Source organism: Austrofundulus limnaeus, unplaced genomic scaffold, assembly GCF_001266775.1.
Source record: "Austrofundulus limnaeus strain Quisiro unplaced genomic scaffold, Austrofundulus_limnaeus-1.0 Scaffold367, whole genome shotgun sequence".
NCBI lineage: Eukaryota > Metazoa > Chordata > Actinopteri > Cyprinodontiformes > Rivulidae > Austrofundulus > Austrofundulus limnaeus.
In genome coordinates, this window is record NW_013952769.1 from 323846 (window position 1) to 337869 (window position 14024).

A 14024-nucleotide genomic window follows, 5' to 3' on the forward strand; every position below is an offset into this window, starting at 1 on the left:
CCAAAAAGGATCCCCTCAACACCTTGGCTGCACCTAGAAATTCTGTCCATAACAGTTGTGAACAGAATTGGTGACCAAGGGCAACCTTGGCGGAGTCCAACTCTCACCAGAAACGAGTCCGACTTACTACCGGCCATGTGGACCAAGCCCTGGCACCGGTCATACAGGGACCTAAAAGCCCGTATAAATGGGCCTGATACCCCATACTCCCGGAGTAACCCCCACAGGAGTCCCAGACTGACACGGTCAAACGCCTTCTCCAAGTCCACAAAACACATCTAGACTGGTTGGGCAAACTCTCATGCACCCTCCAGCACCCTGCTGAGGGTGTAGAGTAGGTCCGCTGTTCCACAACCAGGACGAAAACCACTGCTCTTCCTGAATCCGAGATTCGACTATCCAATGGACCCTCCTCTCCAGAACCCCCGAATAGACCTTACCAGGGAGGCTCAGAAGTGTGATCCCCCTATAGTTGGAACACACTCTTCGGTCCCCCTTTTTAAATAGGGGGACCACCACCCCAGTCTGCCAATCCAGGGAAACTGCCCCTGATGTCCACGCAATATTGTAGAGTTGCGTCAACCAAAACAACCTCACAATATCCAGAGCCTTAAGGAACTCCGGGCAAATCTCATCCACCCCCGGCACCTTGCCACAGAGGAGCTTTTTAATCACCTCGGTGACCTCAGCCCCAGTGATTGGAGAGTCCAACCCAGGGTCCTCAGGCTCTGTTTCCTCATGGGAAGACATGTTGGTAGGATTGAAGAGATCTTCAAAGTATTCTGCCCACCTACCCACAACGTCCCGAGTTGAGGTCAGCAGCGCACCGTCCCCACCATAAAGTGTTGGTGGCGAATCACTTTCCCTCCCCAAGATGCCAGATGGTGGACCAGAACTGCCTCGAAGCCGTATGGAAGTCTTTTTCCATGGCCTCTCCGAACTCCTCCCGCACCCGAGTTTTTGCCTCAGCGATCACTCGAGCCGCAATCCACTTGGACTGCTGATACCTATCGGGTGCTTCCYGAGTCCCACAGGCCAAAAAGACCTAATAGGACTCCTTCTTCAGCCTGACAGCATCCCTCACCACCGATGTCCACCAGCGGGTTCGAGGGTTTCCGCCACTACAGGCACCGACAACCTTACGGCCACAGCTCAGGTAAGCCACCTTGACAATGGAGGTACGGAACATGGCCAGCTCAGACTCAATGCTGCCCCACCTCCTCCAGAATGTATTCGAAATTCCCCCGGAGGTGTGAGTTGAAGCTCCGTCTGACAGGAGACTCTGACAGACATTCCCAGTAGACCCTCACTATACATTTCTGTCTGCCAGGTCTGACCGGCATCCTCCCCCACCAACAGTGCCAACTCACCACCAGGTAGTGGTCAGATGACAGCTCCGCTCCTCTCTTCACCCGTGCCCAAAACATGCAGCCAAAGATCAGATGAAACAACAACAAAGTCGATCATTGAACTGCGGCCTAGGGTGTCCTGGTGCCAAGAGCACATATGGGACACCCTTATGTTTGAACATGGTGTTCGTTATGGACAATCCATGACTAGCACAGAAGTCCAATAACAAAACACTGCTTGGGTTCAGATTGGGGGGGGCATTCCTCCCAAACCACGCCTCTTCAGGTCTCACTGTCATTACCCACGTGAATGTTGAAGTCCCCCAGCAGAATGAGGGAGTCCCTGTTAGGAGTGCTCTTCAGCACCCCCCCTTCCAAGGACTCCAAAAAMGGTGGGTAATATGAAATACTGTTAGGCACATTGGCACAAACAGTCAGGACATGTCCCCCCACCCATAGGTAAAGGGAGGCTACCCTCTTATTCACCGAGGTGAACCCCAATGTACAGGCACCGAGATAAGGGGCAATAAGTATGCCCACTCCTGCTCAGCACCAGAGCAGCGTGGTGCATCGAGGTGAATCCAACTATATCTAGTCGGAACGTCTCAACCTCACACACCAGCTCAGGATCCTTCCCCACCAGAGAGGTGACATTCCACATCCCTAGAACCAGCTTCTGTAGCCGATGATCAGACCGCCAAGGTCCTCGCCCTCAACCASTGCCCAAAACACATTGCACCTGATCCCTACGGCCCCTCCCAGAGGTGGTGAGCCCATGGGAAGGAGGACCCATGTCTCCTTTTCGGGCTGTGCACAGCTGGGCTCCATGGGCGAAAGCCCGGCCACCAGGCARAAGCCAACATGCCCCACATGGCTCCAGAGTGGGGCCCCAGTTACCCGCATCTGGGAAAGAGAACACAGAATCCATCCATCGTATCCATCACAGGGGTCTTTGGACTGCACTTTGTCTGATCCCTCACCTAGGACCTGTTTGCCTAGGGAGAACTGAGCCTGAAGGCGAAGCCCTCAATTTACCAGTCGGTCTACATTCCTACCCTCATCTATGGTCACGAAATTTGGGTAGTGACCAAAAGAACAACATCGCGGATACAAGCGGCCGAAATGAGTTTCCTTCACAGGGTGTTTGGGCTCTCCCTTAGAGATAGGGTGAGAAGCTCAGTCATCTGGGAGGGACTCAGAGTAGAGCCACTGCTCCTCCACATCGAGAGGAGCCAGTTGAGGTGGCTCGGGCATCTGGTTAGGATGCCTCCTGGACGTCTCCCTGGTGAGGTGTTCCGGGCATGTCCCACTGTGAGGAGGCCCAGGGGAAGACCCAGGATGCGCTGGAGGGACTATGTTTCTTGGCTGGCCTGGGAATGCCTTGGGATTCCCCCGGACAAGCTGGCCCAAGTGGCTGGGGAGAGGGAAGTCTGGGTCTCTCTGCTTAGGCAGCTGCCCCCGCGACCCGACCTCGGATAAGCAGCAGAAAACYGARGYATGGACGGACAAATGATGGAGTTTCTAAGAGTTGTAAGGCTCTAAGTGTGTGCTGTGAATGACTCTCAGCTACRACCACCTCAAACTTTAGCTCAATGCCTGTAGAACTGACCAAGTTTAGTCATTGCTGTGTTTTTATCAAAGATAGATGCAGTCATCTTGTAACGGTGTGACTCCAACGTCAGTTGTGGACGTTCATTTAATTTTACATCCAAGTTTCTAGGAATTTCACTAAAATCTTTTCAATAGTTTATAAGATATTTTGCTTAAAAAATTAATAAATAGATGGGTACAATATGCTTTTGCACATTTTGCCCATTGATGGCAGACAAATAAAATCAAATTGGAGAAGAGAGATGGAAAAAAAGGCTGATAGTGGAAGAAGCAAATGAGGCTGCGAAAAGGAGACAGAGCGAGAGAGGGAGGAATGAGGGAGGGAGGGAGCAGGAAGGAGGCAGCCTGAACAGGAGCCATTAAATCTGGGAAGTCTAAGCAGCTGAGACAGACTGAATCTCCAAAGCAGTCCTGAAGAAAGTGAGAGTCCAGGATGTAGACAGGTCTAATGAGCTCTCTCCTTTAGATGGGTCATCTTATAATTAAAAACTGAAGGTAAGTTTGTCTGTTTTTACATTTATCTCTTTTTTCTCTTCAATGTTAAAAAAAACAAACTAAAGTCTTCCTGAAATCGGTTGTTTAATTAAWCAGAAACCTATCAACATTATGACAACTCTGTAGCTATGGCAATTTGAATTAAACACTCAATTACTTAATCATTTATTCGATGCTTTTTGCCTTAATAGTATCTATATTCACACAGTGAGCTGCTTAAAAAAACAATTCTGCTGTAAAAAAAGTAACTTTAAAATCATAAAAGATGCCAAACTGTTGATGTAATACAGTATTTAAGTATTTAACAGTCTTRATAATCAGGTTTTATTTGAAGGTACTGCAAGACACTGATCCTTTCTAAYGACGGGTAAATTTACTCTGCTTCTTGTCTTTAATTAGATTTTCTTAATTTCTCTCATTAAGGCTGCCAATTAGCTGAAGACCCAACAATATACTGTACTTGTACCCGCTGCTAACWTGAAGAATAATCATTGATCTGAGAGCAGAGCGGTATGAGTCACAAAATAAAAAGATACACAGAAGGATGCAAAACTATTCACCCCCTCCCTTTAGCCTTTTCTTTATGTTCTGGTTTTTCACAACTTCTAATTTAAAATTAATTTGGGAGGTTGGGTCTTGATTACACAACATAACTAACAGTAAGAATACAAACTTCTTTTGAAGAAACAGGGCCTGAGTGTGCAAAACTACCCACCCCACCACCCTTTTGAGTTTTTATCCGTTCTTCATGAATAAACAGCTACAGGTTGGACAGCTGTTTGTGTCACTTAATCTTTAAAACCAGAGCTTCTCAGCCAGTTAAAAAATCTGGACTTGGACTGGACTGTTTTAGGACATTTAGACGTGTCTCATTGAATCCATGTGTTTGGGGTCATTGTCCTGTTGGGAGGGTAGACCCCCATCTTAGTCTCAAACCTCAGGCAGCCTCCTCTGAAAAACTGCTCTCTTTTAGACTTTGATTAGTTTCCAAGATTCTGCTGATTAAAAAACTTCCCACATAATGATGCTGCCACCACCATGCTTGACTGTGATGCTCTCAGAATGATGACATGACATTGTCCATTGACATTTTTAATGGTCAACAAGATTAATTTTAGTCTCATCTGAGCATCTCTCCAATACATCTTATGAGAAATTCCAAACGCTCTGTATGCAAAATTATCTTTATGCTTTATATCATAATATCATTCCTTCATCAAAAATCCATTGTTGTTTTGACTTATTCATGCATGTTTGAGAAATCCTTGAATTTTCTGTGGTAGTTATGTGGAGCTGATTAAATGCTGGTTTAGGTCGAATGTATTGCTCATGTCAACAACCATGTTTTATTAAAAACCAGTGATTATAAAAGTGTTTGGATATGAGACATATATAAACACCAAGAGTTGATACCAAAGAGTAGCTGGTTCCACAGTTTAGGAACTTTACATAAGGACCTGATCACCTCTGAGGACCAGTCTGGACCTCAGGACAACTAAAGACCTGATCATCTCTGTGGACCAGTCTGGACCTCAGGACAGCTAAAGACCTGATCACCTCTGTGGACCAGTCTGGACCTCAGTAAAACTAAAGACCTGATCATGTAGTGTATTTTTTCCAAAATACAGTACTTAGATTTATAATTATTTAGTTTTAGTTCTCTTAAAAGTTTAAAGAGTGAAATCCTAGTTCCAATGCAAAAAAATCACCCAAAAAGGAGGTTTCCAAATGATGAGAGAGTAGGCTTCGATGCAAGTTTTTAAAAAGGTTTATTTTATGCCCCAAAAACAGCTGACATTCCATAAACTTTTGAGTCAAGCCAGTCCGGACCACGCGTTGACTGACCTAGACAAAGCAATGCTGTCGAATTTATAGACGATGTCTCCTCCTTGGAGCCTCCTTTRGGGCTGTCTTCTGTTGTCGAGGTCCACCCGTGTTTCCCTCTTCTGGAACCTTCTTGGCTTCGGTTTCAATGATGTAATGTTTTCTCTCTGCTCCGCCCCTTAATGTTTGTCCGATCTTTGAACTTACGACACAGTTGTCCTCACTTTTTCATGATCCTAGGTTTTTTTACATGCTTAAACTAAACTTTAAATTATACAGTTTTAGCTGTGTGTTTTAAATCATGCCTACAATGTTTCACATTAATGTGCAGTTCAGCACATCAAAGATACATTTTTACCTGAACAGCTTCAGTCTAACACATTTCATTTATATGATCACACAGCCGAGGGCTTTTTCCATATTACTACTGGCCTCATTTGTTTTGCTACAGCGTACATGTCAACCTCTTTGGACATTTACCTGTATAAAGAGCCCCAAAAATCAGTAAATTTCGCAAAAAATCCGTACAACTCGCACCCACGGGAGTGTGGGCGTGGGGTGTCGGCTGCGGATATGAAAGTGCCCGCTGCAAAGCAGGAGGAAAGGAGTGAGGAAAAAGTTCAAAACTTATTTCTAGCGGCAGAACAGGTTGGAAGATGGCTGTTTGGTGTTATTTATTGCTTTTTAAATCATCCTACAGGCTCTGACATGTTAGATAAATTTGAAAATGATGTTTTGAAAAAATCCGTCTCTGTGAATCTTTGTAGATCTTGGTTTAGTTCCTGGGGCTGGAAGATGAGAGTTAGCTGGATTTGGGCATGGCGTTTGTTTGATATTAATCTCGCCAGGTTCTTTCATGTTGTTAGTAAAATCCAGGAGGGGGCATTCCACTTGATGTCCTGTTGGAGTCTCAGAGGACAAGAGATCCTCTGTTTGTGATGCTYATGAATCCAGTTGTTCTTCTGGTTCTGCAGCTTGAAGTAACTCCTCTCTCTCTGGTTCTGATTCTGAAGCAATCTCCTTATCAGTAACTGGCACGCTGTGTTCCACTGATATCATAGTTTTCTCCAGCTGTCCTTCAGACYTCAGCTGTTGTGGTTTTTCCTGTTGTTTGTTTCCAACCAGAACTTTGTTCAGGAAATACTTCATGTTTGAAGCCAGAAGTTGTGCTCCAGTTTGATTCAGAGTCAGCCCATCAGACTTGAAGAGATATTTTCTCTCCCAGAAGAGATCAAAGTTATCCACAAAACTCAGAGTGGTCAGCACAGGACTTTTCCAAAAAGCCATTAAGGGCAAACAGTCTACTGAACCTCTTGGCCCCTCCTCTGGCTGTAGGAATGGGCCCACTGATGAACACATCCATGTTGAGATTTTTAACTGCATTCAGCAGCAGAATAAAATCCTTCTTCAGGATTTCTGACTGTCGGTTCATCACTTCATCACTTCCTGTATGAATGATGAGGGTCTTCAGAGTTGGATACTCAGCTGTTATTTGCAGAATCTTCTCTGTGAGGTCAGACACTTTATCAGCTAAACTCAGAACTTTTGACTTTTTTCTTGTTCCAGAAGCCTCTGATCTCATTCACCATTTTATCTGTGATGATCAGCATTTCTTGATTTTTGAAAGTCTCTTTTTGGACTTGCTTTGGCTTTGGGCTGGATCTGGATCAGGTCTCAGATCCCTCACTAAGATCAGATAGTGAACTTTGTTCAGACTCACATGCTTCTTCCAGTGGTGTGAATCTGTTTTGAAGAAAGACTGCTTCATTTCTTTGGCCGTTATCAGTTGTTTTGATTACAGCCTGTTGCTTTCTTCTCCTTGCTGTAGGAGAAAAGGCATTTCTCTGTAATTCTGGCCATTTGATGTCATCTAAGTGCTGATTCTTTCCTGAGAGATTTTTTGGTCTGGCACAGAGAGTTCCATACAGTTTTACACTCAGAAGCAGCTTCCATCTCCTCTCCATGTTGATKTCTCKTCTCAGCCTTCTCACCCATTTTTTAACACATGTTGAGTTCTCCAAAGCATTCATCTCTTCCAAACGATGAATCTTGAGCTCCAACACTGTCACCTTTTGGAGAAGCTGGCAGAAATCCTCTTTGGAAAAGTAAGGAGGCATCTTGTAGCTTTTACTCACTCTCAACAGATGAGGTTTCAAAAATCTTCTCAGGTTCTTCAGCCAAAAATAAAAATTAAGTGTTCTTTTTTATTCAACATCATCCATCACGATCGTCACCAGCGTATCTCTGTTGTTAAAAATTTACCATAAAAAAGTTATTTTCATCCAGCTGGAGACACGGTCTTGAGCAGTCCAGTCCTCACTCATATCAGTCCACCTGCAATGTGGCCTTGGTCTGTCGATCTCCTAGTGGTCTCTGCTGACAACGCCAACTGTTATGGCAATATTTATTTAATTAAGACAGAAATACGTGGTCCAAGAATGAAGGTACTCGGTGAGATGATCAGCTGAGTTTTATTGCAACAACAGGAAACACAGAACAACCTGGCCTGTCTCTGTGCCTCTGCTTCTCTCTGTCACTGTCTCTCCATTCCGTCCACTCTCCACTCTGTCCACTGTTGAGAGTTTAGTCATTTTATCTGCACATTAGTAAAGCTTTTAATTATTTCTGCTGATAAATTTGAATACCCAAACATTATTTGAGGTTTACTCTTTAAAATGACATCAAAAAGTCCTCATTAGAAAAACCCAGATATTTGATTTTGTTCATTTTTTTGTTTTATTGTTATTTAATACCATTGAGATCACAGGCACTCAAGAGCGGCCTTGGCCTGAAGGTAAAATATTAAAGATAAGATAGACCTTTATTGTCATTGTAGAGAGCACAATGAAATTACAGTTCAGACCACCTACTCAGAAGACAGAACATAACAAACATAGGAGAACAGGTGCTCTGGGTCATACAGCCACAGACCTCTGCACAGAGCAAGGATCATCTTCATGAAGACATCACGAGGAGGTGCAACCCTTAAAAGAAAAACTAAAGACCACACAAGGGTGGCACGACTGGAACTTTGAGCASTGAAAWACAGTCGGACAACAAAAAAGGTTTAATATGTTTAATAAGCACAGCTTTTGAAAAGGCAAGGTTTTTGTTCTGGGCTGGATCTGGACCCAACAAATCTAGGCAGAGGAGAACAGGATTAGTTGAAGCACAAACTTTGTAAATAGTGGAAATGTAGATAAATTCCACCAACCTGTTCGTCTTTGAATTGGTCCGACCAGAAACTCCGGTTACTTGAGGTTAGTTCTGGAGGGAAGTGACGTCACTGTTTTTTTTTTTTTTTTTTGTTGGCTTGGTAAACTCCATGATTCTGAGACAGGGTCGTGAGATGGAAGAAGGTCAAACACAGAAGGTCGTTATTTACCAGGCAGATGGGGTTGGACAATATCCAGTAATCCGGAAGACAGGCAGGGGTCAAGAGCCAGAAGATCTGATGACTGACGGTACCGATAAGGGGTGCGACYAGACCCGTTAATCCGAGGAGAATGGCGAGGGTCGTAATCAAGGAGGCAGATGGCAGGAAAAATCCGTCAGAGGCAAAGGCAGGAGTCGGGGAACCAGAGGACAAAAARYGGGTCGTGATCACAGGACAAGAGCAAGGCATGAGGAAGGAACGCTGGAAGATCATAGACAGAGCTAATGATAATCTGGCACTGGGCAGAGGTAGGTGGCTGCCTTACAGTAAATAGTGGGAGAAACAGGTGAACTGAATGAGCTGATTACATGAGTCCGTGACAGGGAGGGCAGAGAACATGAGCAGACAGGGACTAAATGAACAAAATGGTGAAATCATAACAAAGGGAAGATGAGGGGAAAAAACATCATATTATATCAACAATGTGACACACTGGTGTTTATAAAAAAAACTCTGCATAGAGCACATTTATTAGCCAGAGGAGTAAGTGAGTTTAGGGGGGCGTGTATCTGAAGCCATGAGTGTTGTATGCACCTGTGTGAATATTTGAAGAATGAGCCCAAAGAATCGAGTCCCCAAAACCAGCACAGCCATAGTTCAGACTATGGATGTTAAGTGTTCATTCTGTGCGGCCCTCAGCTTGCTCCAGGAACCAGATCACAGGCGGGTGGGGGGGGGCAGACCCTCAGTCGATGAAATCCAACCAGGAAGAATTTAGTCAACAGCTCAAGGCCATGTAGAGGAGAGCCAAATCTGTAATCAGTTGTTTTGGAACAGAAGAACTGTTTAGGTTAGGCAGACAATAACAATTTTCCATCTGTTTTAATGTCTGCTGGTACATCTCAATGTACTGAATCCAATCAGACAAATAGTGTGGACAATCCCGCTGAGCTGAGCTCTCAGCTTTCTCAAAGATCAATTCCATCTGGCCAGCAAAGTCCAGCAACCACAGCCGGCCCACGACCCTCAGCAGAACCGCTTGCAGACCAAGTCCAGCTCGCACAAGGCAAAAGTCCGAGTGCTGAAAGAACAACAATCCTTCATAATGGTCAGACAGCCAGGAAATGAAGCCACCGACACTGTTTTGCAGAACACCAGGAAATCACCAAGCCAATCTGTAGAATCCAGTGATCGGAATCCAAATATACATCCAGAACAGAGTAGAACAGAGGCCCCACATTTGACATGTCCTCCCATGGAAGAAAAAACTTTGTTCCAAAAAATTATTAAGAGACCAGCGAACCAAATCCATAAAAATAAAAATATCCATAATTTCTTGTTTCAGATGAAAACGTAGAGAAGGCTTCGAGTAGCAAAGCAGGGAAGATGAGGAAGGGCAGGAGAGAAGGAAAAAGTGTCTTACTTCAGAGAGTGGAACAACAACAAAAAAATTGTGTATTATTGTACGTGTTTTTGTGTTGTGGGACAAACCGGAGTACCCGGAGAAAACCCACACAAACACAAGGACAACATGCAAACTCCAGACAGAAAGAATTTCTTTTTGAAGATTTTTCCTTTGAAAGAAAAGTATAAAACTGTAAAAATCTGTTTTATCTCTTAGAAAAAAAATCAAGTCGTTACATATTTTGTGATAAAATAAACTTTGTAAAATCTGTTAACCAATAAGTCTAAGAAATTCTTTGTATTTTTTTCTATTTTTCCTTCTAGGTTTAACCTCTACAGGACCTGCTTTATTCACCTGGATGCTGAAAATGAAATGCTCTCTTGCTGCTACAGTTTTCAGTGAGGTGAGCTGCCCGGAGGACGCTGTGATCTGCGGGGTGAATATGTCCTGGCTTTTAGCTAACGCTACAGAAGAAGATGTGAAGGAAATGTGTGTGAACGAGGAGAAGTACCTCGCCGAGCGCCTAGGTCCTCTAGAGTCCCCCTGGTTTCTTCCTGTGTGTGCCACCTACCTTGTTATTTTCACGGTGGGGGTCCTGGGCAATGCCCTGACTTGTACGGTCATTTTACGCTACAAGGTAATGCAGACGCCCACCAACTACTACCTGCTCAGTCTGGCGGTGTCCGATCTGCTGGTGCTGCTGCTGGGCATGCCACTGGAGCTTTACGAGATGAAGCACAACTACCCCTTCCTGCTCGGGGAGGGGGGCTGCTACTTCAAAATCTTTCTGTTTGAGACCGTCTGTTTRGCCTCCATACTTAACGTGACGGCTCTTAGCGTGGAACGCTACATCGCRGTGGTGCATCCCCTGAAAGTCAAACACATGACCACGGGTACTCACGTTAAGAGAGTCATTGTCACGCTGTGGGGGCTGTCCATGCTGTGCGCCATGCCCAACACCAGTCTGCACGGGACTGTGGTGTTACCTCCGAAGTTTGGACGAGAATTTCCCCGCTCTGCCATCTGTCGTACGTAAAGACGTTTCCATTTATCCTTTGAGCTTTTACAAACTTTAGTTAGCTTATYCTTTAACATGACACAGTGCACATATTACTCATCAGAGGCATGTTTTGAAATGATTTTTTTATGATTCTCTCATGCCCATCATGTGTCTATCCCTCTCTGTTTTACCTCCATCCTCAGATGTGGTCAAGCCCACCTGGATATACAYCCTGATCATCCTGATCTCTACGCTGCTCTTCTTCTTTCTCCCCATGTTGATCATTAGCATTCTCTACTTGCTCATTGGCCTGCAGCTGTACCGGGAGAAGCTGATGACTGTCATGGGGACTAATTGCAGCTTTGATCCTGACAAAGTCTTCAAGTCCCACAAGCAGAGGCTGACCAAGCGCAACCTGCAGGTTACCAAAATGCTCTGTGAGTGCCATTTCATTAAACTATTCTCCTAAAACAGAAGGTTAAAGTTAAGATGAAGGAAATCAAAAATGTTTGCACTACTCTGCAACAGTAATAGTCATAGTGCAAGWCTTTAGGCCAGGGTRATCAAACTCATTTTCACTGAGAGCTATATGAGCATTATGGTGGCCCTRGAAGGACCAGTTGTATTTAACTAAAAAGTTCAAGTTCAAGTTTATTRATATAGCGTCAAGTCACAACATATGTTGTRTCAGGGCACTGTACATAAAAATAATAARCTAAAGAAGAAACCAGCAGGCTGCYTTGAATCACTTCATCAKAGTCTCCCATCCTGAGCAAACAGTGGAGAGGAAAAACTCCCTGCTAATCAGGAAGAAACCTCCAGCAGAACCAGGCTCAGGACAGGAGACCATCTGCCTCAACCGGCTGGTTGAGGGACAGGAAAGAGACACAGACAAATGTAAAAGAACTGGTCCGGGACTGGTCCAGGTGCACCTTCTTCTGGAAGAGACAAAGAAAAAACATGATAGAAATAATTACAATAAACATGCAGAAAAGACAGACTAAAGACAACAGCAGAGTGAGGAAATGTGCTCAGTTTGTGATCCAGCAGTCTAAGTCTATAACAGCAGACATGGGCATGGAAGTGGGGGGAAATGTGGACCTGACTACCCAGGGCCCAAGAAGGGAGAGGGGCCCATGGAAGTCCTGATTTTATTTCTTATTTACTTTTTCCCAAATGAAATGGGCCCTTCAATTAACTGGTGTAGTAATTTATTTCAAATATATTGATGACATAAACTGAGAGAATGAACGTTATTTTACTGTCCACACCATATTGGACATTCAGGGGACCCCCCTCTCGGAGGCGCAAACTGTTTTAGTCTGCCCGACAGCAACCAGGAAGTGTGGAACGCAGACACAGCTGAAAGAGCTACGGGCAGACCTGGACAGACAGAACTGGGAGGTTTCCTGTGGTCTGCCTGCTGACTGGCTGGCCTGCTCAGCTGGTTAAAAGTTTTGGTCGCTCTACAACTTTTAAATATTAACAATTTGGTGTGGTCAATGCACCTCGTCAGAGCTGCTGCATGTCCCGGAGTCCGATGCCCTCCCTCCAGCTCACTGAGACGCACACACAGTGCAGAGACACAACGTGGTGATGACTTTTCAGTGCTCCTGGAGCTGCTGCAGGTGACGTCAGAGTCATTAACAGAACATCCAACTTTTGATCAAACTGTATTCTTTACAAAGAACCAGAAACAAGTCCACAGGGCAGCTGTTTTTCTTATGAAATATTAGCTTGCTGCTATAGTTACAAATCATAGCTGATGTTAGTGATCACTTTTAGTGATAGCATTTAATCTATTATTGAATTGTTTTTAATCAGTTAAACTGTAGTTTAATCCTAAAATTGAGTCCAAGTTCACTCTGATATTTATTGATTGTAATTTACATTCATAAATCACCAAATATTTCTGTTATTTAGTCTACCTGCTTCAGTACACCTGTATAATACAGTTAATTTCCCTCTGGGATCAATAAAGTATTTTTGAATTGAATTGAATATAGTAAAGCTTATAAATATTATAGCAGTACATTTAAATTAGCACGAATAAATTCATCACATTAAAAAAAGTTTAAGTTTCTTTTAGTTTCTGTATTTTCTGCATAAAAACAGCTTCATGGTCAGAAAACCTTTCCTTTTTAACAGTGAAATGATGCAAAGAAAATATAGTAATCTGGTATTTATTCATGTTATTTCATTTTCTTGAGTTTTTAAAGCTGACTGACTTCAGGTGGCAGTAAAATACCTGATACTTAATCTATCTCTAGGAGCTGGATACAGAGAGTCAGGGGCAGCAGGTAGGACAGAGTGTCTCAGGTAGGACAGAGTGTCTCAGGTAGGACAGAGTGTCTCAGGACAGTGTCTCAGGTAGGACAGAGTGTTTCAGGACAGAGTGTTTCAGGTAGGATAGAGTGTCTCAGGTAGGACAGAGTGTCTCAGGACAGTGTGTCTCAGGTAGGACAGAGTGTCTCAGGTAGGACAGAGTGTCTCAGGACAGTGTCTCAGGTAGGACAGAGTGTTTCAGGACAGAGTGTTTCAGGTAGGATAGAGTGTCTCAGGTAGGACAGAGTGTCTCAGGACAGAGTGTCTCAGGTAGGACAGAGTGTTTCAGGACAGAGTGTCTCAGGTAGGACAGAGTGTCTCAGGACAGAGTGTTTCAGGTAGGACAGAGTGTCTCAGGTAGGACAGAGTGTCTCAGGACAGAGTGTTTCAGGTAGGTCAGAGTGTCTCAGGTAGGACAGAGTGTCTCAGGTAGAACAGAGTGTCTCAGGACAGAGTTTCTCAGGTAGGACAGAGTGTCTCAGGTAGGACAGAGTGTCTCAGGACAGAGTGTCTCAGGTAGGACAGAGTGTCTCAGGTAGGACAGAGTGTCTCAGGACAGAGTGTCTCAGGTAGGACAGAGTGTCTCAGGTAGGACAGAGTGTCTCAGGACAGAGTGTCTCAGGTAGGACAGGGTGTCTC

General features: G+C 44.4%; 1 protein-coding gene across 2 annotated transcripts in view; it reads left to right on the forward strand.

The window, feature by feature from the left end:
- Positions 1 to 8485: 8485 nt before the first annotated feature.
- LOC106528270 (neuromedin-U receptor 1) overlaps positions 8486 to 14024 on the forward strand; it is an 8540-nt gene continuing 3001 nt past the window's right edge. The window contains exons 1-3 of one of the 2 annotated variants that reach the window (XM_014023400.1): positions 8486 to 8963; positions 10384 to 11088; positions 11264 to 11497. In XM_014023400.1, coding sequence (XP_013878854.1) covers positions 8786 to 8963; positions 10384 to 11088; positions 11264 to 11497 — 1117 coding nt within the window. In that variant the 5' untranslated portion in view covers positions 8486 to 8785. Of the gene's footprint in view, positions 8964 to 10383; positions 11089 to 11263; positions 11498 to 12428; positions 12689 to 14024 lie in introns of those variants that run through there. The other variant, XR_001311477.1, reaches the window with a different exon arrangement.